Source organism: Takifugu flavidus, chromosome 8 (assembly GCF_003711565.1).
Source record: "Takifugu flavidus isolate HTHZ2018 chromosome 8, ASM371156v2, whole genome shotgun sequence".
NCBI classification, from domain to species: Eukaryota; Metazoa; Chordata; class Actinopteri; order Tetraodontiformes; family Tetraodontidae; genus Takifugu; species Takifugu flavidus.
Window position 1 is genome coordinate 11923776 of NC_079527.1, and position 27798 is coordinate 11951573.

At 47.0% G+C, this 27798-nt stretch overlaps 2 protein-coding genes across 4 annotated transcripts; one reads left to right on the top strand and one right to left on the bottom strand.

Moving 5' to 3' along the window:
- Positions 1–3480: 3480 nt before the first annotated feature.
- slc6a1a (solute carrier family 6 member 1a) lies at positions 3481–12038 on the bottom strand. Of its 3 annotated transcripts, none has more exons than XM_057041184.1 (15): positions 11700–12038; positions 10403–10771; positions 10074–10205; positions 9895–9995; positions 9640–9749; positions 9370–9502; positions 8723–8857; positions 8526–8629; positions 7693–7817; positions 7464–7576; positions 6700–6831; positions 6516–6618; positions 6182–6282; positions 5855–6022; positions 3481–5753 (listed from the first exon to the last, which is right to left on the bottom strand). In XM_057041184.1, exons 2-15 carry the CDS (start codon positions 10620–10622, stop codon positions 5325–5327), a joined length of 2106 nt encoding a protein of 701 aa, XP_056897164.1. In that variant the 5' UTR covers positions 10623–10771; positions 11700–12038; the 3' UTR covers positions 3481–5324. The 3 variants fall into 3 exon arrangements, with proteins under 3 accessions (XP_056897164.1, XP_056897165.1, XP_056897166.1); XM_057041185.1 differs by lacking the exon at positions 11700–12038 and adding an exon at positions 11554–11693; XM_057041186.1 differs by lacking the exon at positions 11700–12038 and adding an exon at positions 11238–11395.
- A 572-nt stretch (positions 12039–12610) lies between these two features.
- On the top strand, positions 12611–26579 carry tnnc1a (troponin C type 1a (slow)). The gene is made up of 7 exons (XM_057040473.1): positions 12611–12831; positions 22880–23656; positions 24707–24737; positions 24821–24967; positions 25344–25458; positions 25813–25949; positions 26025–26579. The coding sequence occupies exons 2-7, from the start codon at positions 23633–23635 to the stop codon at positions 26054–26056; spliced, it is 486 nt and encodes a 161-aa protein (XP_056896453.1). The 5' UTR covers positions 12611–12831; positions 22880–23632; the 3' UTR covers positions 26057–26579.
- Positions 26580–27798: the final 1219 nt, after the last annotated feature.

Genomic DNA, 27798 nt, shown 5'->3' on the forward strand with positions numbered 1-27798 from the left:
ACACCGTCCATGAACGCGTGAAGCACTTTCACAGATTTACAGCAGAAAAATAGAGTAGCACCGGTCTGGGTGATCAATATTCCTGATCAACTCGCTAAGACACGCTCATGAAATCCCCATCTGGAGTAAGCTGCAGCGCCAGGCTCACGTCCTGGAGACTGAAATGTGTGCTGGAACTTATTTAGAATGCAGATCTTTACTAAAGCTGCGCCCGGAGCGGCCGCCTCATCTAGTCTTTGTGGCGTTCCTAACCGGAATATTTGCACACATTCCCGCACTGGGAATCACTGGTAGCTTCCTGTGCAAATGCAGCTACACACATGTGCACACACTGGAGGAGTCAGTAGGCTTCATATGTATATATTTGATTAAAACAGAGTTTCTGTCATTTCTGTAAGGGGGCAGGAGAGAAATCAATGTTTTCAATTCGCCATCTATTGGAAAAGCTCGGGATGGAGGACGGGGCCGCGAGTCCCTCTGGGCAGGAACTCCAGAAGGAGCCATTCAAGCAGCTTCTTCTTCTTCTTCTCGCTGGCTCCATATCGGTGCGGGTCGTCCAGAGCGCCCACTGTGCGTGACAGCTCGGTTGAGGAGCAGCGCTGGCTCACAGAGTGGAATTCCTCCCCCTGGCTCGCACTCTGAGGCTGACGTTGCTTCCATCGAGGCACCTTTATATAATTTACAGAATGGGAAAAATCATTTGTTTCCAGACATTTCCCCTCACCCTAATTCCCTTTCCTGTGCTTGGCTTTGCCTGTTCCTCAGCCTGATTTGCATTCAGTGTCTGACCCTGAATCTACAATGACTCCCCCATAAGCCTCTGGCACACTGGGGAGATGTTATACGCTGTGACAAAAGACAACGAGCGCCACAGCAAACAGAGTAGCAGGGGAGGGGCTCCTGATTGGCTAAAATTGTGCCTCAACTTCTCTCTCATGTTCTTGATGTATCTAACAGACAGTAAAATATTTGCATCGGGCAGCAGATGGCACAGATATAAGCAATTTTCTCCATATGATGGGGTGCTGCTGGGAGCAAACCGGAGGCCTGCCGGGTTCCAGAAGAGGGGGGGGGGGTTGTTCATTTAAGCCCACAGATATTCCCAAAGCGAGTACAGTAAACCCTCGGGGTTTGTGACACGGTAACCTCTTTGGCGTTTGCTTGAGAATCCTGCATTTGCATACATCACCCACGTGCACCTCCCAGCCTCGCTGCCAGACATGCCCGCAATATCTGCTGCGTCACGAGACAGACGCCGCTTCACGTGCGGAGGCGCAGCCGGCGAATCCAGATCACGCGGTGGATGAGGAGGGAGGCTGCGGTGCATTCCTTGCACGTGCACTCTGGTCCTTTCGGGAAACAAGTGAATTCCAGCAAGGTTCATATTCAGATTAGAAGATGGAGCCCAATTAGCATATATGCAGAAAGGCTTTGCATGCTTGACATCCTCTCAGCCCCTCTGCTGGAAATAGCCACGCACACAACATCCTCTGATTGCATTGATATGCAGATTCATGCATCTGCAAAGATTAGTTATTCATTAATGTATTTGCTTTGAATTCTCGGGTGAGCGTACCTCAGACCCAAGTCTGGGGCAAAAACCGAAACGCATCGGGCCGAAAATGTCACCAGTGATCACAGAACATGCACATCAGGAATACGACGCGGGTCCGCTGACCCGACAACGGCGTGAACCCGACAACAGCACGATCGAGTAAGTCTTTTGGCGCTGGGGCTAAAAACAAAGTAGAAACCTAATTATCTGCTTTTTCATCTGCACAGCGGAACCCTCCTTTCTGGCCCCAACCGGGCTGTGAGGATTAATCACCGCGGCTCATAAGCTGTGGCGTTCCCTCATCCTTTCATAAAGGCATCATGGATCACCAGTTTGCTTCTTCAGTGTCCTCTCCTGCGGCCGCGCTGCGAGCAGTTTTTAACTTTAAAAATAGGCTTGCCACAGAGGGTGCCAAGAAATGCTAAGCACCAAACAATGTCCCCTTGCTCAGATCCTGGCCACAAAATGGAGCCCAGAGACTCTGCACCACAACAGAGTTCTAGTTACAGAACAGGCATCTCACATGGAAACGAGAACCGGCAGGATGAGACCTAACCCTGACTTTTACCTTTCATTTAAAAATCTCTTTATTTTTCATGTTTTCCATTCATCCTGTCACGGCCACTGATCTTAAAGGTAAAGGATGGAGGGCTCTCTGATTGGCTAGTGTAGATTTTAACAAACACAGCTGATGGCGTGGCAGGATCGCTGTTTGGAACAAACTCGCCTGCTTTTTAGGTGACTTCAGCAGTGTGAACCAAGCTGGAGCGCTGATGTGCTGGATCAGTCCCGGGAATCCAGACAGACGTGGGTATGGACGGCTTATATGTGGATGTTGTTGCGGCTCTCCCTGCAGAGGCCCCCCCAGGGAACCCTGATTAGAGCAACCTGACAGGTGACAAATCGTGCAACATTGTTGAAGTGTGATTGTTGTACAGGATCTTACAAATGTCTGAAAAGCAACCCACATTTTTTTCACCTTTATATTTGTACTTAACCCATTATCCCCAAGAAGAACTGATTTTATTTGGCTCCGCCGCTTCCAAATAATTGAGACCTTCCTCCATCCGGCCAACCCTTCTGAAAATGATGATCGATGGCTCCTGCCCTGATAAGACATCAGTTTGGGATGTCAGGCCGCTGACTGGTTTTCGTTGGTAATGATGCTAAATTACACAACTGGGACCAAAGGAGGCCACCGAGCCATCCATCAGGGGTGGATTCATATTAGCTGCTGTTCGGGACATTATTCAAACCCGCTCAGATACGCAGCTTTGTGTGGATGCCCCCCCCCTCCATTCTTTCACACACGCACACAAACTGATCACTACAAGCTACTAGAGGGGACATCTCATTCTTTTATCCATGGTGAGTCATTGTGGTGGTGTCAGCTGGTGCCGTCTCTTTTATCATACTGGAAGCTAATGGAAGCAGCAACTGCAAGAGGACGGGGGGAGGCACAGATAAACGAGGGGCTGTAAGAGGAGCGGGTGGGCTCGCCAGGCTCCGGGGCAAGCACTCTTTTGTGGTGTTTTTCATGGCCTCTCTATCATCTTGGGTTTAAGACACGAGGAAAAGCTCCAGACGCCGTTTCCTCCTTTGATGTGTCTTTTTGTTTCCCCGTGGCCATGTTAAATTTTGTTTTTCCTAACCCCCCACGGACAGAGCTCCATTTTCCAACCACGAGCACTGGTAACTCTGGATTGGTGTTACCAGTCCTACCTGGTGTCCCATCTAAGCAACACATCCCCCCCCCCCCCCCCCCGCTCCCACTCTCATTTTACAACATCGGGATTCATCTGTAGTGGAACAATAGCCAATTAGAGGAGGATTCAGCAACAGCGTTCGCCTGATTGGCTCGTTGGGGGTGACCCAATTTCACGACCGGAAAAGCTGCTACTTTAAACACACAGGCTGATATTGAATTTATATTTTCTATAACTCTTTATTTTTCAGTCTTTTTCTGTTTGTATAACATAACAATCGTGCTTTATCATGTGACACCATTTAGATACATATCATGTTTATATTATGTTTTACATTAGGCAGTGAGACAGTTAAAAATATACAAAACAATGTTGCTTTACTAGACATAGTTTCTATTTTTAATATAATCGTCATAATCTTCATTGTCATCATCATCTCATATATTTCTGTAAGATATGTGCTTTAGCTTCTGTGATCAAAATATTATTGCAGAAAACAGCAACTCCATTTTTTTTAACATTAAACGATAACTTCCAATGTAATACAGACATTCACAGTTACATGTTTTACACAGTACGGTTTTACAACAAAGTTCCAGAGAAAAACTGCGGTAGAGTTACTTTATACAAAATTCACAGGACATGAACCGTAGCCATTTCACATTTTCGCTCAGTTGCTTTGCTTTTTTTTTTTTTTTTCCTTTTTCTCAACGTAAACATGGTCTGCCTCGGCCGGATTCCTCTCGCGGTAGCTGCCATAAAGAAGCAAACTGACATTGTCCGAACACGCCATGGCGAAAGTCTGGGAAAATTAAAGCTTTGTGCTTTTCACTAGTAAAGCAAAGACAACGGAAACAAAAAGGGAAAGAGGCCACCCGCTAACCGGCCCGCACACGTACACCTACATATGTATTGCTGAATACATACCGATCAAAGTATAATTGATCGTTACACATGAACAAAAAATGACGACACGGAGTTGGTCCAGGTTTTTGTGCTCACGTACAAAGTTGTGTTTTGTAATCGCGCCCAGTCGTGTAAACAGACTATGGCTTTGCTGGAATTGATGCACTGGCTTAAGGCCTTCTCTTCTTCTTTGTTTTTTTTTTAGTTTGTCAGGAGACATTTCAGGTTTTTTTTTTCCACTGATGTTCCTGAGGAGAGCATGCAAAACGTAAACAGGATTGACTGTCAGCAATAAGGGGTAGTCAAGATTTCAAAATCACTTTTCTAACCCTGTTTTTTTTTTTTTTTTTTAGCATTTTTTTAAGCATTCTTCTATGTACCCTGTGCTTTTTCCAACCGGACACTAAATGGCATAGTTTTTTGCTTCCTATTGATTTTGGTCCTCCATCACGACACATATAGTAGAAAACATCCTAAAAATAATTCTAAAAATGTCTCAATCACGTAAAAGATTTCCCTTTTTTCACCGACAAAAAGGAAGGAACAGAAAAGTAACAGTCTCTCTCACACATAAGACTGGTTTGCTCCAGAGCTCCTAAACGTGAACTTTTGACTGGCATTGTGCTTACTCCGAGCCCCCCAACCCCACTCCCACCTGCCTCGTGGCATCGTAGCTAGCCTCACAGAGTGCAACGCTTCGGAAAAGAGACAACTGCGCGAGGTTCGGTAAACATCCACAATAAAATTGACGCCATCCCCTCGCTCTTCTGTGATGTCAATTTTGTTCACTACTTCATCTACGATATTCACACGGTATTTACTTGATTCATAAAGATATTCAACAAATTTCTAATCTATATCTCTAGGTTTTCTTTTTCTTTTCTCACAGTATTACACAGTATGTTTACTTTTTTTTTTAAAACTCTGATTTATGGTTGCGAACACTAACAGTCTCTGATATTGTTTTGAGAATGCAAACCAACAATAAGACATCGTTGGTCCGGGTTTACAAATGAAGGAAAACGAAAATGAAACATGGTTTGAAAATCTGTTTTGATCACATATTTCCCCTGGAGGTAGGTGAATCAAATAAAATCTTAGAAGTCCTTTGTAATGTTCTCTTTTGTCTACATGCTCCATGAGGGTTTCTTTGTCACCTACACACTGGCCTCTGCCTTGGTCAGGTTAGAGGTGGGGCTGGTCGGGTTAGGGGGGTTGACAGGCTCCGTTGGGCTAGCAGGATTGGGGGGAGGGCTTGTTGGGCCGGCAGTTGTGCTTGGGTTGGCTGGACTGACCGCGGTGGTGGTGGTGGTGGTGATGGTGGTGGTAATTGTGGGGCTTGTGGCTGGGTTTGTGGGGCTGGCTACCGTGGCCGTGGCCGTGGCCGGGGTCGGGGTCATGGGGCTGGTTGAGTTGGCTGGAGCCGGGTTGGCCGGGCTGGAGGGGTTTGCAGGAGCCGTGCTGGTGGGGCTGGCAGGGTTGGTAGGGCTCGACAGGTTAGCGGTGTTAGTTTCCACCTGCTGCTCGGGTCCGTTCTCTTGAGGTCGCTTGACGACTGCGGGTGGCCGAAGCATTATCCGAAGCCGCTGTGAAGCAAACGCAACACGGTTACATAACGGATGGTTGGGGGATGTTTGGTTACAGACACAGATTAGGTAAATTATCATGCAAACATGTCATTCCCTACCTCTTTGTACGTGCCCTTGAGTCCAAGATACATATAGATCATGTAGCCCGGTATAAGAATCATAGAGGACAGCGCCATGAGCCAGCCCACTCCCTGACCCCAACCCGGGAACACGTAGTCCCCCATTGTGAGCGGAACCATTTGTATGGCGCTGAACAAGAACACCCCCTGCGGGAGACACAAGATGTTTTATGCATCCTGACACCTCTGACTGCAGGCGGCACCGCTCTGCTCCGGCACGGCTGCAGGCTGCTAATATTGACTTTATTTATTGCTTTCATTCTTCATGTCATGACTTTGGATGTTCTGGCGTATCAGTTCACTTACGCCGACAATGAGCGGGGTGAACACCACCCAGCACAGCTTCCACCATATACAAGGTCTGTAGCCAATCATCTCCTGGATGTTGTCGTAGAACTTGTTCACACCTGGACAGACAAATGAGCCCATGATTGAAATATTCATATCCAATTTATTTCAATTTGCTGCCGGCCCGCCATGCATGTAGATGAGGACGGCGGGGTCGGCAGCATGGCTGCTCGTGACCTTGAGGCATCTCTGGGAAAGGTGGGACATTTTTCTGGCATGATGCGGCTTAAGGAGAATGCAGCTTTTGATAGAGGATTGAGTGCAGAAGTTTCAGCTGTGAAATGATACACACCATAAAACCAGGATATGGAGATGCACTCAAAGAAGACCAAGAAGAGCAGGGACATTCCACTGGCGGAGTAGTAGTCAAACAGTTTGAACACATAAAGGCCACCCTAGTTGAATGAAAAAAGATTATGAAAAAAAAAATACTGTCAGACACAAACATCACTGTATCGTTGTCAATGATTTTGTACCTGTGTGATGTTTGAAAGTCCGATCACATAGGACACCAGACAAACCACCGCGATAAAGATCTCCCGTCTACCTCGAAGGGCTCTGGGAAACTCGTCCACCAGGGCCGTGATGAAGCCTTCGACGGTACAGAACTGAAACAAGGGAGCACAAAAACGACACGAGGCATTGTGTGGTTCCAAGTTTGCACCCGTTTCTTCTTCTTCTTTAATGCGCTGCTGTTACATAAAAGGTACATGACTAATGTGTTCTCCAACAAATGACTAAACTAAATTGGTATTTAACTTGATTGTTGATGAGAAATGACAACGGATTTCATGGGGCGCAGTGTGCACCAAACCGGAGGACAAAATGCTAACGCAATCTTCTGAGTGACCAAGCATCAACGTCACGAGGGCCATTTCAGTAATAGTGCTGTTATGCAAAATCTTGCTTTGCTGCGACATTTAAAATGCAATTACAGTTTACGTCTTGTTCTGGTGTTCAGAACCACTAGCTGCAAAATCCCATTTCCCTTCCATGCTACCTATACGCACTCAAATAATAATAAAAAAAAGAGACTCAGACAGTGAAACCTGCAGGCAAACAGAGGCGATAAAGTTGCATTAAAAAGACTTGACAGCCAAAGTCAAAGCTCAGCTATATCTGTCCACAAGGAGCGAATTGCACGCTTATCATGCAGAGAACAGGGGCGAGCTGCATGATATGTACCTGCATTTGTAATATGTAGGTCAGCCCATGAGCAGATCATTTCCAAGCCCCTTACCTGGCTGTCTATCCCCAGCATGAGCAGCATAGAGAAGAACAGAATGGCCCAGAGAGGAGACACCGGCAACTGGGTTACAGCCTCCGGGTAGGCCAGAAAAGCTAAACCAGGACCTGTTAGAAATCAGGAAATCACCATCAGGGCTGCTCTGGCTCTGTGATCTGACTGCAGGCACGTGCACATTCTGAAGGTATGCCAGCAGAAGGAGGCACGTGCGCGGTCCGGTTACCTGAAGCTGCCACATCGGCGATGTCTTTCTTTGTCACGTGAGCCATGAAACCGACAATGGAGAAGATGACAAAGCCAGCAAACATGCTGGTGCAGGAGTTGATGCAGCACACGATGATAGAGTCTCTGAGGAGAGGAAATGAAAGATGAAGGGCAGAGATTTACATCGGCGTTATATGTCAATGCTACGCTGTGTTAAAACAACCAAACCAGACCGAGATCTTAAAGGGCTCTGGGTTAAATGAGGTGAATGCAGACTTTGAATGCCTAGATGATGGCAGGACAGGGTACAGGAAAAGTTAAATTAAGACAATTTTATGTTAATATATGCACCCTCAAGACACAAACTGTTGCCACTGTACACAATTATCCTCCAGACCGTCTGATAAATGATGGCTCAAAGCCTTTAAGAGGGCTGCAGATCGACCATCTTCATCATCTGATTCAGCTGAATCCTCTGCAAAAGTCGGCAGACAGAATTTAAACGCTACGTTCAGAAGGGAGGCTGTTTGTTTTCTGACGCCACGTTTGTTATTGATAAAAACTGACTGCATAATTGCAAAGCAGTTTCAGTGTGAGGAGAGTTTCCACCCTGTGTGTGTGTGTTGGGGGGGAGGGGGGGTTGAAACACAGAGAGCTGAATGCAACTGTTTTCTGTTTTTATGTAACTGAAGCTTTTGTGACCCAAAACTATGGGGCTTCTGGAAGAAAACAGCTTTTTTCATTATCATTCTTTGTTTTTTTGTGCTCTACCACACACACACACACACACACACACACACTGCTGGGGAGAACGAGATTAGCTAACATTAATCAGAGCAACGCCAGTCTTACCGGTAAACATTGTTCTTGAACGGGTTATAGCTGCCCAGAGCTATAAGTGACCCCAATCCCAATCCGTATGAGAAGAAAATCTGGGTAGCTGCATCCAGCCATACCTGAGGGAGAAGCACAAGGAGTGAGCTACCCGAGTTCTGCTCGCTCAGGCGTGCAGCACGTGAATAGGAATCACACCATAAATGGGTCATCACCTCAGATTGTTTGAGCTTTTCGAAGTCAGGGGTGATATAAAAGAGAATCCCCTCCCTTGCTCCAGGTAGAGTCACCCCGCGGAAGAAGAGAATCATCAGCATGAAGTACGGATATGTGGCGGAGAAGTAAACCACCTAGGAAATGCCAAAAGCCGTCAGCAAGATGGCCTCTTCAACAGATTTAGGGTGCGTTTGGAAAAACGTGTTACTAGTAGACGAATAAACACAGAGTTTAGCGTTGAGTGACCACGACTTCACTTGGAAAGTCACTGCAGAAGGATCAGAGGCGGGGGTGGGGAAATTTCTGACCACAGCGAATTTTGTTTGCCACGGTCACTTTCGAAAATGTGGCGCCACGGGGGAGGAAAAGGCTCCCAGCGAAGAGACGGGACAGAGCCAGATTGAAGCGTTTGGCTGTTTGTTGCTCCTCCTATCATGAATCCGCACTCAGTGAAGACACGGTGCCGAGAGAACCGGAATTAGAGGAGCCACCACCAGGCGGAGAGGGATTAGCCAGGGCCAGATTTCCACAGCTCCTCTCTCACGTCAAATCTGGATCGCGTTGACAGCAATTCAAACGACGGATGAGCTGACAGACCGGAGCGGACAAGGTCCTGGATGCACCCAGATGTAGAGGAACATCCTACCTTTCCTGTCCAGCTAACCCCCTTCCAGATGCAGAAGTACACCAGGACCCAGGCGATGGCCAACGTTATCGCCAGTGGCACTCGGAGCTGGCCTGGTTTTTCCAAGCCGTCGGTCAACTGATGCATGTTGCGCCTGCAAATCAGAGCGAGCAACAGCGAGACTATTATCCACGGAGGGAAAGGAGGAGGCTCACATATCTCAGGGATGCATGCGGGGCTTTAAAGCACGGCTCTGTTCTCAAAGCAAGAGTAAAACAATCAATATCGTACTCCCAAAACTCCACCACTGCGCTGGTGAGATTGGTCGTGTCCACAATGGAGTGGTTTGTGTAACACTTCTCTGTGTTCCAGGGATTGTTGCACGAGCTCCAAGGTAGATCCTGCAAAGCAAACACAAATTTACAGCTTTATTTTCCTCTCTGGTTGTTCAAACATGACAGTGTGACAGTGGAGGAGATGTATAGGCTGGATGTAGGATGCAGCTAGTTCTAAACCACGCAATGGAGCCTGTTGCGTAATACTTACAGCGGTGAATGAGTTGTACAGGTAGTAAATGGCCCAAGAAATGATGACGATGTAGTAAATGTTCAGCCAGAAGGAGAGGACAGCAGCAGCAAGGCCCACACCTAACAAAAAGGGAGGCTCTGTTATACCCTAAAAAACCTCACAAGCTGAATTGTTTCCACCAAATATTTATGTTGTACCCTTAAACATAGGAGCCAGCTTCCACACGCCGAGTCCACCAATGGAAGTGTACTGACCGAGAGAGCACTCCAGTAGAAACAACGGGACTCCGGCAAATATCAGAGTCAAAAAATATGGAATCAAGAAGGCCCCTGTGTGGAGAAAAGTAGAGCAGGTTAAAGGTATGTTGGGCTAAGAACGCACTGAAAAATGGCTGCACAGTGTGTTAATGAGGGCTCCTCATGCGCACTCAGTGTATTCATGTAATGGTCACACTCAATTAAATAAGCTGGGCTGTGCTGAATGGAGCGGGCTGCGCGCTTAAATCAGCTGTGAAAATAATATTTACCTCCGCCGTTTTTTCCACAGAGATATGGAAATCTCCATACGTTTCCCAGTCCAATTGCGTAACCCACACACGACAGGAGAAAATCAAATTTTCCCGCCCACGTTTCCCTATCGGGTACTTCCTTCTTCTTCACGTCCAGTGACTTTGGCTTGTCGTTGTTGGCGGCCACCTCGTTCAGCTCCGTGACTTGGCCATCCGCTTTGGTGCCGTTCGTCGCCATGTCTCTGGATTTGGCAGAGGTCCTGGCAGTCGGACGGGAGGCTTCAGCACCAGTCCACGTAGACAGCAGCTTCGCGGTTTTGAGACCTAACCTCTGGACCGAATGTCTGGAAATGAAGCCTGTGCGCGCACTCGTCAGTCGCTGTTAACCTGGAATCGTGAAAACAGACTGCGCTGAAATCTGCGGTGACTTGATGAGCTGATTTGGATATATTTTGCACCGAATTTACACCTTCACTCATCGGTTTGCAGCGATGGGAAATGAATTAAGATGACCCCAAATTTACATATTATAAAATGTGTTCTAGAAATATAAATCGCCGATAAAATGAGATGTCGGATTCAATAAACGCCAAGAATATAGAAAAAAAACAAACGGTCATGCATGACTTCTATTCAAAAATAAACATACGACGCACACTGACAACAGCCAAAACGCGCATTATTAGCAATTAAATACCGGTATGTCATTAACGAAAATATCAATTAAAAAAGACAAAAAAAAACTTTAACGCGATTTTCAGGATCCAAAATACGCACTTATAGCGCAAAAGGCGCTGCAGGATAAGAGAAAAAAAGGCTTTCGGAATGAAGCACAATGTCCACCAGTCAGTACCTGCGGGTTCTCCTGACAGTTCCCCGCGTACAGAATTAGAAGCAGCGGGGATACAGAGCTGTCTCAAACAAACTGGCACCGAACACGCATAGTGGAGACAAAGGGCTGGCCAACGCGTAAAAGCTTTACGCATCAGCCTGCAAGCAGAACCGCGCCGTTCTGTCCGATCCACCGACAACCAGGCGCGTTATCAGGCGGGCGAGCACGCGTCTCCACATTTGCACCACGCAAACACACAACAGACAATCAATAACGCGTTTAATTGATCCGAGCAGGAGCGCGCCGTGCAGGCGTGATATTGACCCCAGCAACATACCGTCGGGCTCGGCCACAGCGCAGTCGCGGCCGCTGTCTCTGCGAAGACGAGCGGAATCTTGAGGCGACCAGACTTGTCTGAGGGTTCAAACGCGCACGCTCGCGCGCACAGACAGGCGCAAGATTTCAGCACCCGGGTTTACTCACAGTGAACGTGGGATCTGTGCCGCCGAGGACGCGCTGCCTGCCACGAATCCCGAAGCGACGTATCCGCGGATTCCTCCTGTGGACGAAGTTGTAAACTCCCAGTATTTCTTGCAACATAAATAGGCTTTACTTCCATTAAAAGACCTAGCGGGACCGCGCGGCGTCACAGGAACCCGAGTCAGGAGCTGTCCAGCGGGGAACAGCGCTGAAGACCAGGAGGAGGAAGAGGAAGAGGAAGAGGAGGCTGATTCAACACGGGCAGCAGCCGCTTCGCCTTGTGCGACTGTCTAACATCAACAACCAGAGACTCAACTCCCATCTACACAGCCTCAATGTCATCTCAAAGTCGCCCTCCCTCCTCCTCTTCATCCTCATCCATTGGCTGCAAGGCTACACTTGACAGCATTTTTATTTTTTATTATTTGTTTATCATTTCAAACGTGTAAAAATGTTGGAATAGTGAAAATTCCAACATTTTAATAAAGAACCCCCCCCACCCCCCTTTTTGCCACACAGACATGCAAATTTAATAATTCCTGCAAACAGACTGAAAGTGCCACCGTCCACGATGCCAGTAAAGATAATTAATGCATTTTCCCCCCATTCACTTTTATCATTTAACGACCATTAATGTGGAGGGAAAAACAACAAATTCTTCTGCGTCCCGCATCACAAAATGTGACCCCCCCCCCCCCCCCCCCCCACCTCGATAGAAAAGAACACCCCCTCCCCTACAGTATTCAAATGTATGGCGAAGGTGCAAAAACATATGGAGGCTAATATAAGCAGCACTGCCAAGTCCAAACGCGTGGATTTGGCGTCTGCCTGCAAATTTGGCAAACAGTGATAAACGGAGCCCGTCAATAAAGGGAGGGAACGCTGGCTGGTGGTCTGAGTCCGCCTGTTTCCGTGCTCAGACAGACGTCTTCCACATATGAGGGGGTGCTTATGCGAGGAATAAAAAGCATGGATTATAAATAAAAACAGAAAGCCAAGAAAAAGGGAAAAACAGAGCTGGGACGCAAATCAGCGAGGAGAGGAGCGCGTCGTGGAATTTCCATTTCATCCCTTCTTTCAAAGCAGCCGACTGCAAAAAACAAAAAAACTTTAAGGAGCGGTCTGAAGTGGCACGGTAAGTGATCCGCCACCATTTTAGGCCCACTTGTTTGATTTTGCTTGACTATATTCGCGAGTTTCTTTGCGTGAACGGCGATGTCACGTCACGGCTTTGTTTAAAATGAGGACGCGTCCGCGCACGTCTCTCATGCCGCTGCGTGTTGAACTCCTGGAAACGTTCAGGCACTTGTGTGAACTGTGGAGGCTGAGAGGGCACCAGATGGCGAACCAATGAGGGGTGAACTAACCTACTAAATGATACCACATGAAATGCGGCGTTTAAAGTCCCATCTGGGCCGCCGCCCTCTCGGATATGGGAGTGTGAAACATGGCACATATTTATACACCTGCTGATGGCGCACGCAGGCATGTCCAATAGGCTGGTGGCATGCATGCGCAGCCAGCTGACCTCCTAACCCCGCAGCTCCGCTTTGCCTCAGCTCGCTGCTCCTTTCCAGCGCATTAATTGACTTCTCTGCGAAGGGTGGCGCCTTTTTTATGTCTTCCTGACTGAGATTGAAGATTTGGGCTGCTCCTCATTAGTGGCCCACTGGCTGTAAAATCATCTTAATGTATTAAGATTGAAGGTTCGGGGCTAAACGAGTCGGGCCAATATGCCTCTCACACAAGTGTGGTTACGTAATAACAGCTGACCCTGCCCTCCATCTTCTCTCTCCTCCATATTCTAGGGACATGGCACAGTTCTGGTGCATTTCACAGCTGCAGGGACATTTCTCTACACCAGTCTGCACTCTGAGGCCACAAAATGAGCTGATTAGCATGACGATTAGTTATTAGCATGCTAATCAGAAGCAATTCACATATTTTATTCATACTGACTCAGACTTGTTTTTCCTTCTGCTGCGGAAATGGAAAAAACATCCCCTTTTATTTTCACTGTAAACATGAAATACAGGTGTGCGGGTAATCTACGGATAGAAATGGGTAGAAATGGGATCCCCCCCCACTTCTGTTTTAACAGAATATGGTGAATACCAGCACATCACGCTGCGAGTTGCATAAGAGCCGAGTTTCTTAACCCGCTTGATTCAAAATATTGCTCCAAGGGTTTCAGAGAAATATTAGTTCACAACGATCCCCCTGTTTTGAGAGCAACTGTCTGAAAGTGTATATTTAATATAAAAAGTCTTTTTTCTCCTGTCTGATCAGAGTTTGCTTGAGCGCTGTGACAGTCCTGCTTGTGTCTTGACGAGGCCTCGATTACCACATTCAGTCAGTATCTCCTTAAAAGCACAGAAATAATTTGAGTACATGAGCCTTTGCACACCTGCAGACAGACAGAGACCTTCCCTGCACACATGCCGGCACCGTGGGGGAGGTCTCTGCAGCCTGTGGTGGCCAGAGATGGTGTAAGGCTGCGGAGGCTCGTCCCCGGGCTTCGTCTTTGCTATAGCTTTTGTGTAGCATGACCTAAATCGCTGTGAAGTGAGCGCCTCGGCAGCTCTGTCCCACCGCTCTCGCTCTTTTTCTCCCTCTCTCTGCACACACACACACACACACGCACGTGCAATCCACATACAGACCAAACAAGCTGAGGCGACAGTTTTGTTTAAAAATAACAAATATCTCCTGCCAGATATTACTCACATGCATAGTGGAGCGTGTGGGTGTTTGTGGTGAGGCGGGCAGGCCAGTGAGATTTCAGGATTAGTGAGAGAATCCTCCACAAACCAACAGCAGTACCCTCCGGACCAATTTCAGATTATTGATGTCATTATATTGATATTTTGACCGTGATGAAATGGCAAAAATGTGCACGTTTGACGCGCTCTCGCACGTGAGGAGCCGGGCGAGGACAGGTACCGACCACCGGCAGACAGCGCCGTCTGACAGCCAGCACACGGTGCGGATTCATCAAACATATGACCTCCATGAGAACCGGTATGGGGGCACTCAAATCGCTTCAAAATTTTGCACACATGTTGCTAGGCAACAGCATAATCGTTCTCCATTTCTCTCTCCTTATGTGGCTGTCTGCTGGGACCACTGTGCCGCTATCGTTGAAAATGGTTAATTAACTTCTACAGAAAGTCCATTAATGGCGCAGATTAGAAGCTTGGGAGGGTTAAGGCGCGCGGCCGGGCTACGCAGGAACACGCAGCGGCGCGGAAACGTGTCGGAGATTAAAAAGGTCCTCTGAAAGGATCCTGGAAGCATCCATCAGGGTGAGAACAGCCTGGCCAGAACAGCTAAGGGAGACTTCAGAACAGACAAACTGCTGCATCGCATCACATCTAGGTACAGCAGCGACGCGAACGTCTGTATTAACAAATGCATCTTACGGCTGTTCCCTTTCAAGCTAAGAGGCCGCCTGTGTATTTATTCCGTTGTTTAATAGTGGAAGTATCAACTGCAGAAGTTGGATTTTAATCATTTTTAGGGAACCGACTGTTTCTCTGGTCAGCTCAGCACTTTAAATGCAACACGTGTCTCTGGAAATATTTTGTTTAAAGCTGGTTGAAGACTTCTTGGGTAAATACGGTTTGATGTGAGGCTGTTTTTAACTTGATGAAAAATATTTCTTAATTTACCTGCTTAGTTCATCCAGTTTTTAATCCATGTAGCTCAAATGCTGCAGTCAGAGGCCGATATTATGTTTCATAATTAAAATGCCCTTGGTTTCTCTTGCAGTTACACTGCGATGGAAAACACATCCCGATTACACGCTTGGGAGCAGAGAAATGGATAATGAATAAAATAATAGGACAAATGACAAATGAAGAGCAACCCAACATAATCAAGTTGCGGATAATTTGGGGGAGAAGCTGATTTTCATATTACTGAGCTTCCAATGAGCAGAGATTATCCATAAAAGTGCTTCCACATGTATTCACGAGGCTTAAGGTCTTAAATTCACTATCGAGACATGAAATTTTATGTTAAATTCCACAACCAGAAGGTTTGAAGTCTGCTGGAGACAAGAAATATACGTTTATGGAGTTCCCGTCCCTCAATCCACTTAGATCCTCCAGCAGGACGACGGTCGTGTCACCAAATGATGATTTCAGCATCTCTGAATCGGCAAAATCATCAAAATAATATTTGTAATGATGTTGTTCCTAACCTGAGTCTTCCGTTCAGGTTCAGTAATTGTGATATATCACTGTTACACAACGGTTAATCCCCACAAATCCCTCGTGCCCTCACGATGATTTCACAAATCTGACTAATTATCGACACCACACTCACGTCTCCACGAGGACGTGAACGCGCTGAGCAGCACGTCAGTCAGGCAGAGCAGGAAAACGTGGCGGCGTTTTAGAGAATTGGGACCAGAGCAGCGGCAAGAGCTGATTTTAAATGAAGTTTTCATCGACACCTCAGATATCCGAGCTGTCCCTCTGTTCTCTCCGCTTCACCTTTCAAGCGCTCCCTGGCCGCACCGACCGGTCACACTTTAAATGCCTAAATATTGTCCACGGGGAGGTCGCCTGGACGCCACCGAGCCCCAGCTCTGACGCGGCCACTTTATCCCAGGGAAAATCTTAGAATCCGCATCGTCCTCCTCGAGTTGCCCCTTAAACCTTTATCATTTCAGAACTGGCGGCAGCATTCGTGTCGCCATGCACAGCGAAAACGGTCACGTTTACCAGGTAAATGGCGAGCGGCGTGTGGAACGACGGCAGGGGAGCGGTCCCTCGTAACCTCCACCAAATATAAGGGAGCCGTGACACGGAGCTCTGTCAGCGTGAGCTTCAGCGACAGCTCCCAATCCTTCCTCACTACACTGCCCCTGCTAATCCCCTCCATTCAACCACATCACTATGGAAACTGCCTGGATGTCTCACCCTCGGTGCCTAACTTGTGCCATCCAGCTGCATCTGACACCGAGGCTATAAAACCCTGCCTGATTGCTGCCAGACTCCATCGCAGCTCCAGGATTCGCTGCTTTAGGAACACTGCGAAGCAGGCGACCGCAGTGTTTCAGTCTTTATTAAGAAACCTGGCAAGTGTCCACTTTAAGGTGCGATGAGCTTATTTTCATGTTCCCGCTGCCTTGCTCATGTTTTCGCCGCTCCTGAGGCCAAATTGCAGGAGAATATTTGTCACGGCTGTAAAAGGTTTCCCAGCTTCAAAGCTGAGGGAACTGGAGGTCTGGCCCTCGGTGGAACAACAGTCCCTCGAGCACCAGTTAGAACGGGCAGAACCAGGACTGCATACCTGCAGTCAATCCACCACCGGGCCTCGTCTGCAGCCCAAGGAACGTCCCAGATCGTTCCCGTGTGACACGAGCGGCAGTTCTGATCAGCTGGAGAACAGAGCCCACAGGTGAACCTGATCGCTGACCAGTAAAAACGCGCATCAGCCGTCTGAAGCGCAGCAGCGGAGCAGCATAATTACGCCCCGCGTTGGCTCTGCTCCTCGCTGTCATCCTTCATCTTCTCACAAACACGCCAGAAGCCTGCCCAGGACACCAATTACCTCCCTGGGTGACTTTTTGTCCCAAAGCTCAGGCACAACTTGTGTCGAGCGGCGCCGCGCGTTTCATTGCATTTTCCCTCCGCGCCGAAAAACTTAGGTTTTAACGACTTTTGACTCATCATTGAGACGAGGGGAGGTCGGGAATTTAAGCAAAGCTTCTTAAAATATGAGATTTGTGCAGGGATGGTTATGAAAGATGTTCTGCTTGAAGGCAGTCAGAGCAGAAGTTGGGGGAAAAAATGATTTATTTCAGAATTCGGATAAATTCCTCGCAGGGATTTGACAAGGAATTTATGTCAAATAAAAAGGAAACAAATGCACCAAAAACAGACTCAAATGACTTCAAATAACAACCAAAACAAACTCATTTGTTAACATCCAGCTGCATCTGAACAGGCAGCAAAGAGTCCTTAGTGCAGCTGAGGTCCTTTTATAGAGTGTTCTGTGTGGTGATTGGCTGGTCTGAAATCGACCAATCAGGAGCTTTACCTGACCTCACAGGTGAAAGGCATTGGCATTCAGAGAGACAGGTGAGGGGAAGAGAAAGGAAATGAAAACCAGGCAATTTAAATGTGACTTTATTGTGAATCAACCCTGGATAAAACTCTGTAAGTACAAGAGAATACAGACAATTACACCAAAATAAGGGAAAAATGGAAAATTGATGGGATGTTGCATGGATCCATAGATCTTTAAACACAAATCATGGAGACTCCAGGTATTATAAATAAAAAAATCAATCTGGAGAACATCTGAGGATTGTTTAAAATGATTTTTAATTAATCATTTTCAAAACTAGAACAACATTTCAAACAATTGGACCCATTTAAAGCCTTTCATGCGAGCCAATGGTGATCCAACAACAGCGTTTTTAAACCTACCGGTGTTTTTTTGCTAAACGTTTAAAAGCATGAGTGGCCTCGAACGCATCATGAGCTGCCAGACTGGATTGATCGTGCTTGTCAAGGCTGAATGTAATTAGACTAATGTGTTGGCAGCAAAGGGTCAGAGGGTGAAGAACAGAGCCATGAGGTTCTCCTCATATCACATCGGGTAACTTAGAAGCAGACATCGCAAACAAATCGTGTTGTTTCAAAGTAGGAGGATTGAAGAACTCCAGGATTCACCCTCAGGGACCTGCCTGACCCCCCCCCAGAACCACACTGTCAGGGGCTCAGAAAGCCCACTCGGCAATCCAAGTGTGACCGCGAAACCGTCGTAATTAAAACGTGTGGAATATCCAAGGTTATTCAGACGCAGATGTGGCTCTAATCTCTAAAGGATTGGTATAAGTGGAGTGGGTGTAGGTGGAAATTAGGTTTCTGCTTCTGCAGACCGCTACCGCACAGCAGAATGACTTAAAACAAACCAACATCCTCTATTCTTTCCACGTCTTCACACAGTAGGTGCGTATAATTCACATAAACTGCCCTTTTGAGTCACGCGAGCTAATTTCAGCTATTTAACCCTCTGAACCGCGTTGGGAAACAGAACATGTCTGACGATTGGTCGGCGTTAATGTGCCGCTGTCACTGTCAGACGAGACATGTATGACGATACACCCACAGGCTGGATGTGCCGCATGCCTGCCGGCGTGCACGTTGGTGTAGATGCAATCACATACTAAGAGATGCACGCGAGGGTCAACTGACGCAACACCTCCGATGTCTCGTTCTCTTAAAATGGGACGGCTGCACGAGCGGCGAGATGAAGTCACTTAATGTAGATGTTGGCCATGGCATCAGCAAACATTGACCTTTCTGTGCTTCCTGGAGGCTACAGCGTGAGTCACATGACAGCCGGATATTTACAGTGCCTCCTGTCAGTGGGCCTGTCAAATCACAGCACACTTCACTGAAGCCTGCTCGGCTCCAGGCTGGACTTCAGCCGCACAGACAGCCGAAAAGGTGTTTTTTTCCCCCGATGTTCCAGCCCAAGCGTACCGCAACCCCGAATAACACGGAGGAGTACGAGCGCCCACGTGTCGGCGCCTCCATTCTCACGTACGAGGAGAGAGACAGAAGTATGTAAAGGGAGACAAAAACCATCTGCAGGAGCAAAGATTTTGAGGCCAATCAGTCTTCTGACAGGAGGACGCCTCTGGGGGGTCCGTCCGCAGACACAAACGTTGTAACTGAGGACGTCTGGACACAAAATAGTGATGAAGAATGAAATTAGACGTCCTTAGAATATATGAAACGGCCACATATGATGGGATGGAGATGCAACTTAGGTTTTATTCCATTTGGACTCGATTTGTGGAGTTCTATTTCATTTCTTGGTGGCATTTAAGTCAAAACTGCGCAAAACAACTAAAACTCAGAGGAACAAAATTCCACGGCTGATGTCAATTTCCACACATTTGTACAATTGTACAGCTCCTCACACTGTTAAATTGTAAAACATAAATCATAGGCTTAAACACTGGCTTGAACACTGTTAAAATCCAAAGTTTGATCCCAGCTAGCCTGCCTAAGAGTCAGGCGATGACGTACTAATAGAGCTAATTTAAAACATTTGTCCAGAGCACACAGATGAGGACAGGCTGGTGGCAGACACCAGGACAAAAATAAAAGCACCCAGCTTGACAACATGGTTCCACTGTCGCACTCGGGGACAGCCATGGCTTTGAGCTAGCTTTGCACTTCACCGCATTTCAAAACAGATCCCGACTAAAAGCAAAAGTTCACCAAAGACAGAGCAAAATGCCTTAGTTTTGTACTTTTCATTTCAATGCAACAAACTCGAATAGAGGAAAATTGTTTTGCGCATATACGCAGCGGTGAAGGCGTGAGTGTAGCCGTCCTTCTCTGTTGGAGCTTGCAGTGTGTGGAACACTGTCAGTAACCCTGAAGGCCCACAGATCCCATTTGAGAGAGCTGCTATTTTAGAGCAGGAGGGGAAGGTCGTGACACTGATAAATCCAAATCGGGTGCATGTGCATAAAGGGAACGACGGAAAATCTTCAAGCGCACCAATTAGACAGCCTGTATTCAGTCCTCTTGTTAAAACGGCCACATTACTATCTACATTTTTGCATTTGTTTTATCGATTTTCTTTAAAAATAATTTTTTTTTTGAGAAACTGCCTGCTTTCTATCAATAGAACGATTATTTATAACGCTTTGTCACATCACAGGTTTAGCTGATGGCAAAGCTGGAGGCCAACATGAATAACCTACAGGAAATGCTGCCTTTATATTAAAAAAATATCCCACCAGCTATGATAATGTAAAAGCTAATGCTGGCAGAAAACTCCCAAATTCAATATTTCAGCATGAATTCCTGTATTTGCTTTGATTTATTTGTTTTGCACATCACAACCGCAGCGCTTGTTTGCCCATATGTCTCAGACAGAACATGCGTTCTCTCTTGCTCCGAGGGAGCTTCATCTCTGGGAAGATGTCTTTCCTGGGTGTCTCATACTCTATTATAGGTAGGTTGGAGGGGAAGTAGGGGAAGTGGGTTTGGATAGAATGGATGGTAGGCGACTTGGTGGTCCAGTGGACTGGAAAACTCTGGCCCCTGGCAGGGAGTCAGTGCGTGGCTCTATCAGCTCTGGAGCTAATGTGGCCACTGCCTCATTAGAGCTCTGATGTAAGGAAGGCAGCGTCGCACCGAGTGCTTCTGCACAGACCTCCAGAAAGGATGAAGTGAAGCAAACTGAAAACCGCCCTCATCTCCCAAGACAAATCCCTCAATTTGGGTTAAACATTGTCACCGATCGGATATTTGGCTCCTCTGATAAAGCGCCCAGTGGACGGGAAAAGATGCTTTCAAAAGGCAGAGTATCACTCAGTACCGGCGCTTTTGACAGGTCGATCGGCAATGAAAGAGGCAGAGACGGAGAGAGGAAAGAATAGAGAGAAGGGAAGAAAAGCTGACAGCTCCCCTCCTCCCCTCTGCAATCACGGAGGTGAGGACAAGGAGGGGAGGAGGAAAGGCAGCGTAGGACCTGTGCTTGGAGCTCAGCTGCACGTCAACCCCATCATTATATCACACGAGTATTTAAATTGACATGATGTACGCTGGGTACAGTGGATCTTTGCTAAGGCGGCCCGGCTGATTCGGTGCTGCCAGCATGAGAAGGCTACACCTGAGGCGTTCCGACGTCTCTGTCATCTCCCACACAAGGAAAGGTTTTGGTCGGCGATTGAAACATGGGCTTGTGAGTCAGACAACTCTGACGTCAGAGCGCTCACGTAACGTCTACATTCTGAAGCCAAAGCTGCAGGCGCGCACATCCAGCAAACGGAACCTAATCATTTGGACTTGGCTCGTTTTAACGAACGGCCCCGGAACGCACACGAACGAACGTCGAGCTTCATTTCTGACCCCTGCTCGGGGTTTTTGATGCGCACATCGCCCGTTACGCTAGAGGCGGAATATTGAAAAATAATACAGTCACTATAGGACAAAATGTGGTGGCAGGGAGGCAAGGAGGAAGGTGGAGGGGGGAAGGGGGGGTGGGGGAAATAGCCCCGCTCATCTCCTCTCATTTTCTGCCCGCTTCTACCCAGCAGAGTTTCTATGGCAACCCCTCAAAAAGCGGTGTGCGGTGAATTGTGGATTTGAGATGCACCGTCTGATTGCGCCGCGTGGAGGAGATGGCTGACTCTTTCGTCAGCCCGAGAGGAAATTGGTGAAGAGCTTGACTGAAAAAAACCCCCCTCCAATCCATATGCTCTCGCTGACGTGTGCACTAGCAAGCTTTACATTTGAATCTCGTGCCCCCTGCAGCGCTGCCTGTCAATCCTGGCATCCGCCACGCTGCACCATCAATGAATCAGCCTGGCCGACTGGGTGGACTCAACAATATGTTTTGGTTCAGCTGATGGAGCCGATGGAGAATTCCAGGAGCCCTGAATGCACCAGCGCTGTATAGCGTGCAAAATATTTAATGAACGGCAGCAGCGACATGCTACAGGCGCAAAATGTCATTTTACTTCAAGTCCCCACAACCTCCCTGCCCCACCCCCACCCTGTCTCCAATTCAGCCCTGTTGGTTTTCGTGTATTCGGGAGGACCGTGTAGGAAGAGCTGCGTTCGTGTCCGCGTTCCAGATGGACACATATGATGTTCAGTGTGAGCTCCCTCTCGTTCGCTCCGAGTGGCTGCAAGATGCTTGTAAACTGTGCCAGTCCCCATTAGCATCCCATTATAAACCAGCATGATCACTCATCACTTAGAATGTCTGCCACAGCACGCTTGTGCACTCCTGTTTGAGCGTGAGTGTGTACGTGTGTGTGCCTGTGCGCGCAGCACAGTCGAGTGATTGAGATGGCCTTGTTTCAGAAGAATATGAAAAATCCCGCACAGAAAGCGTTGCGCCGTGTACAATTCAATTTAAACGTGTCTGCCAGTGTTTGCTTTATTTGACCCAGATTTCTCACCTACCCCACAGTTGATAAATTGGGCACTGGAGGCAGCCTTGCGCAACAATTTAATTTAGTCGTCATGTAGTGAACAGCACCCTCTGCTGACTAAATCAGAGAAATGACCTCATCAATCATGCTGAATAAGGCTGTCCGGAGACGAAATTCAGATCCCACGGAAACTGGTGCAAATGTCTTCATTCTGCTGATTTTGTGTGAATTCTAATGATCTTACTTGTAATTTTAGCGTGTCCACAACTCTGTGACCTACCAGACTCAGACTGGCAACGATTCTCAGATGGGTTACAAACAGGCAGAACCTGCAGCGAAAGCCTGCCAAAGCATCTCCAAGGAGACGACAGGTATTAATGAAGTGGCTGCAGACCACAGGCTGTAGCCTTGGTATATATAAAATAATGAATCTGTGTCTCAGTTGAAAATGGAAAGATGGAATCTTTTTGTCATCTGATCACTTTCTCGATCACTTCTACTTGTTTTTCAAGTCAAATAGCAATATTGGTTCCCCCTGGAACTATTCTCTTTCTCCAGACATTGTCCTAGTCTGTGGCCCCATCTCCTAAGACCTTGTGCACCACCCCCACCCCACCTCCACATGCAGAACCTCCAGAGTCCTCTTTGTCACCAGTTTGGGGCTAAAGGAATGTCGAGAGTCTCTCCAGCCTCGTCCCCGGAGATTACCATGCACCTCCCCGCCACCGTCACCCCTCTCCATTCCATTCCACAGTATGCCCCCTAAGAGCTGTTGCATTTTTATCTGAGCCCTGTGATTGTGACAGATTGGCCGAATGGCACAGAGACACAGACACACATTTATGGAGGCGCGAGTGGAGGGGAGACTGGTCCACTTAGGGAGGGACCAGACAGCCCCAGGCTCTGGCTATAAAACCCTCTCTGGATGAGGCCAGTGTCCTGCCCTGAGCTGGACAGTACCTCTCACCTCTGAGCCAGGCAGCAGCACCGGCAGCGACGAGCCCCCAACATGAACGACATCTACAAGGCAGCGGTATGTTTCCTCGCAGGTCTTACAGCTGGAAATGTGGTAAATTGGTTGGATTAATGCAAAAATCTGCGCGGATTAAATCTGGAAACGTTGAGAGGAACGTTGTTTTGGATGAGTCATAACCACTAATCCTCTAAGTTTGGAATAAATGCATATTAAAACGACGTATCCACCCTAGTTTAGTAGAAATGTGGACTGCTCATGTGCTTGTGTTCAAATTCATGTGAAACCCACATCAGCTTCTTCATCTGACGTGACTTAAATGTTTGACAAATCCATTCTGATGCAGCCTGTGCACGGCTTCGTTTCCATCATCCATTCCTATCAAAAGAGCCGTGGCTCCGTATAAGTCCGCTTCGATCCCTGGGTCCTCGGCCCCGCATTCGGCAGCTTCATCCATGACTTCAAATGGAACCGTCCCGCTTCATATGGCTAATTATGGCCAGTTGCTCAGACGCTCCTGCTTCCATGATTCTCTGGTGCCAGGGAAGAGCTTCAGGTTTAGATAAACCCCCCCACCCCACCCCCCCAGGCCGAATTCCAGCATTATCTGTGGGCTGTGTGTCCGCCTCCTCCCCAGGCGGTCAGCTGGCTCCCCCGACCTCTCCCATCCCAATTGAGCGCTGCAGCTGAGACATTAAAAACACACTGGAATGTAGATTACACGTGTTTGTTTAGATGGAAGTTTTCATATATCATCACCCTATCGTGTGTCCCCGCGAGCGCTTTTGCGAGTGTTTTGTGTATTTAATTTACAGTGGACGTCAGATAATAACTCTTACATAAGCAGCTGTCTCTATTTCTCATTCGTAGTAGCTTTTCCAGGATTACTGCTCCATTGTTGGGCTGGATCCACAGCCACGCTAATTTAAAACACCGTGTACTGCGGCCTTTATCTGTGGATCCTCCAGCTGGTTTATTTTTAACTCTTCCACTCACAGACTCTCACATACGATACGTAGATGTAGTGTTTTATCAGCGGCGGGCCACCGAAATGGACGGCTGGTCGGACACCATCGAAACGAGATTAAGGTTTGTTCTTTTTTCCCTCAGGTTGAGCAGCTGACAGATGAACAGAAGAATGGTGAGTAGGTTAAAAGTACTTAATTTATGTTTCACGTTGCCGTCTGTACGTTACCATAGTGACTCCCGTCTGTTTTCCCGCAGAGTTCAAGGCCGCTTTTGACATCTTCGTGCAAGATGCTGAGGACGGGTGCATCAGCACCAAGGAGCTGGGGAAGGTGATGAGGATGCTGGGCCAGAACCCCACACCAGAGGAACTGCAGGAGATGATTGACGAGGTGGACGAAGACGGTAAATCAGAGCAAGCAAAAGCCACCAGCCACCCTCGGCTGAATGATCGCTGACCTCTTTGTCGCCGCGGGGCGCCCGGCAGTTCCGTCATTGCACATTTCAGTCGAGTGCCGTCTGAAGCCTCTGGACTTAATGCTAAATGATAGACAATAATCTTATATACGCCAACGCGTGTCAGGCTGAATTAAAGGTAATCAGAAAGGACAAAAGTCAAGTTGGGTTTCCCAGGAGATGCAAAACAAAATTAGCACAGGAGGACATGTTTAAAAGGCCAATTTAGCATAGTTTTTCTCTACAATAAATCTGGAATTACAGGTTATAATATTGTCTCTGTGCTATTTAAGTGATGGAGCTAAAGACACCTGTTTGTATGCAGGGAGTGGCACGGTGGACTTTGACGAGTTCCTGGTCATGATGGTGAGGTGTATGAAGGATGACAGCAAAGGGAAGTCAGAGGAAGAGCTGGCAGAGCTCTTTCGCATGTTCGACAAGTGAGTTTCCTGTTAAACGCCCACTAAGACGTCATCACGTTGACCAAATTCACTTGTGAGAATCCTCAAGCTACCCAACCAGACGTCCAAACTTAAAATTTGTCTTTATGGTTCCTGCATTATGTGTAATTATACGCAGCGACCAACTGCTGAGTAGCTATGCAGAGTGCAACCAGGATACGCATAATATTTCACACTGATCTCAACATCAAAGAGCCACATTGTCTCACTTCAGCAAGAGTTAGGAACCCTCCAATGAAGGATGTGATCAGTCACATGACACCAGTGAGGCGCATCTGTTTTTGTCAATCGAGCGTTATCTGCGAATGCGAATGCTACGTTTGGACTCTGCAGGAATGCAGATGGATACATCGACCTGGAGGAGCTGAAAGCGATGCTGGAGTCAACAGGAGAGACCATCACCGAGGACGATATCGAGGAGCTGATGAAGGACGGAGACAAGAACAACGATGGCAAGATAGACTACGACGGTGAGATGCCTGAGGTGGAGGGAAGTTTGTGCTCCGCTGATTCTTGTGCTGAGTGCCATCTCTTTGACTTGACAGAGTTCTTGGAATTCATGAAAGGAGTGGAGTAATTCCGAATCCCAACCGCCATGGCCTCTTTCTGTCGGACACAGATCCGGAGAGAAATAACGGAGCGACTTTGATTTGATCAAATTTTGCAGCTGAATTATTCTGTTTTTGCATCGTTGTAAATACAGTTTGTAACTACTTTTGCTGCCCGTGTATGCAAATTTTGTGTAAATGTCTCCAAATTACTTTTATTTTCTATAGAAGCCTCATTGTTAACCAGTTTGGCTGTTAGAAATATCAACAATGTGTTTGTTTCTGACAAAATCTCATCTGTGAATGGCCACGGCTAGTTTACAAATGTTGTGATACAGAGACTGATGATGTTAGCAGGGCAACAAAGGCCAAACGGACCTTGCTTGACCCGGTCTGTGAACACGTTCTGATGTGCTGCTTTTATATATAATTCTGTATGTTCAAGATACCCTCAGGACTTCCCCCCTTTGTTCACCGGAGAGATGTCTTTCTATACAAATGGCCTGAATTGTGTGATTGTCTAATAAAGAAGACGCATTTGTGGAAGCGGCAGTCATCGTGTCAGTTCATGAAAACAGCCTGTGGTGATCAATTAAGAATTTCATAATTCATATTATTCATATAAGTTTGAGAAGTAAAAACAATCTTTGGATTTTAGAAGGTGAAAGTGGCAATAAGAAGGGACACAAATTAGCTAAGAACACAACATGCTAATGCCTATTTCTCAACAGTGTTGTGCAAAATGTACATAAATGCATTTTCCGGGAATTCTGGCTCATGTACACAGAATGTAAACTATTCACTTGGTTACTGTGGAAGTGTCCGGTTACAAGGTCTATTGAGACGGAGCTATTTGTGTCTCATCATGTTGGTGCCCATGTTAGGGGATCTGGATTACTGGCACAATCAGATGCCTTTGTCCAAATAAAGAATGCTATTCATCTCCCAAGAAATAACACTTCTATTGTTGTGCAGCTCGAATTCTTGCTAGACTACGTAAAATAGTCCAGCAATACGAGTGATTCATTTTGGAAATGTAAACGATTAATTTGAGCAGAGATGAATCTGTGATTTTTAACTTTTGGGAATTTGAGGAGTTTAAGAAATGAATTTATTGTGTTTGTTGTGGCAGATCATAACTTTCAGGTGAAATAAGCTCAGTTTCAGATGCACAGTGTCTGCAGTTACAGCTGTGGCCACTTGGTGGCAGTAAAAAAACAATCTTTGTTCGTTTGTTTGTCTGAATAACAGGAAACAGAAGATGAGGAAATTGCACAGCAGAACGGCCATAAACAAGGACATCAGTGCAGATAGCAAGTGGATATTGTGTGTTTGGTGAGTCTATATGCCTATAATTAAACCTGACCGTGAGCAGACATCAGTGTTTGAACCTTCACATTTATTTACAATAAAGTAATTCTAATTTCCAGAGCTAAAAATGAGTATTTTCAAATGGATTCATCATCTTTTTTAGTCTGTGTGAGTGGGTGACGTCAGTGGCCTGACCAATGACACTATTCGAGTTCCTCCCAACCTCCCTCCATCTCTCTGTGTTTCCCCCAGGGTCCTTTTACTTCCATTCAGTCCCAACCATCTGTGTTACTTATGAGATTTCCATCCACAATCGGCAGGCGCTGCTTTGCCAAACCAAAGTCTGATTAATATAACACGCTCTGTCATCTCCAGCCCAGCTGCACTTAGCAAAACGCTGATAATACGAGCTGAAATGATGTCGCGTTAAATTTCGACTGGCTGCTTTTCCATCGCGCAG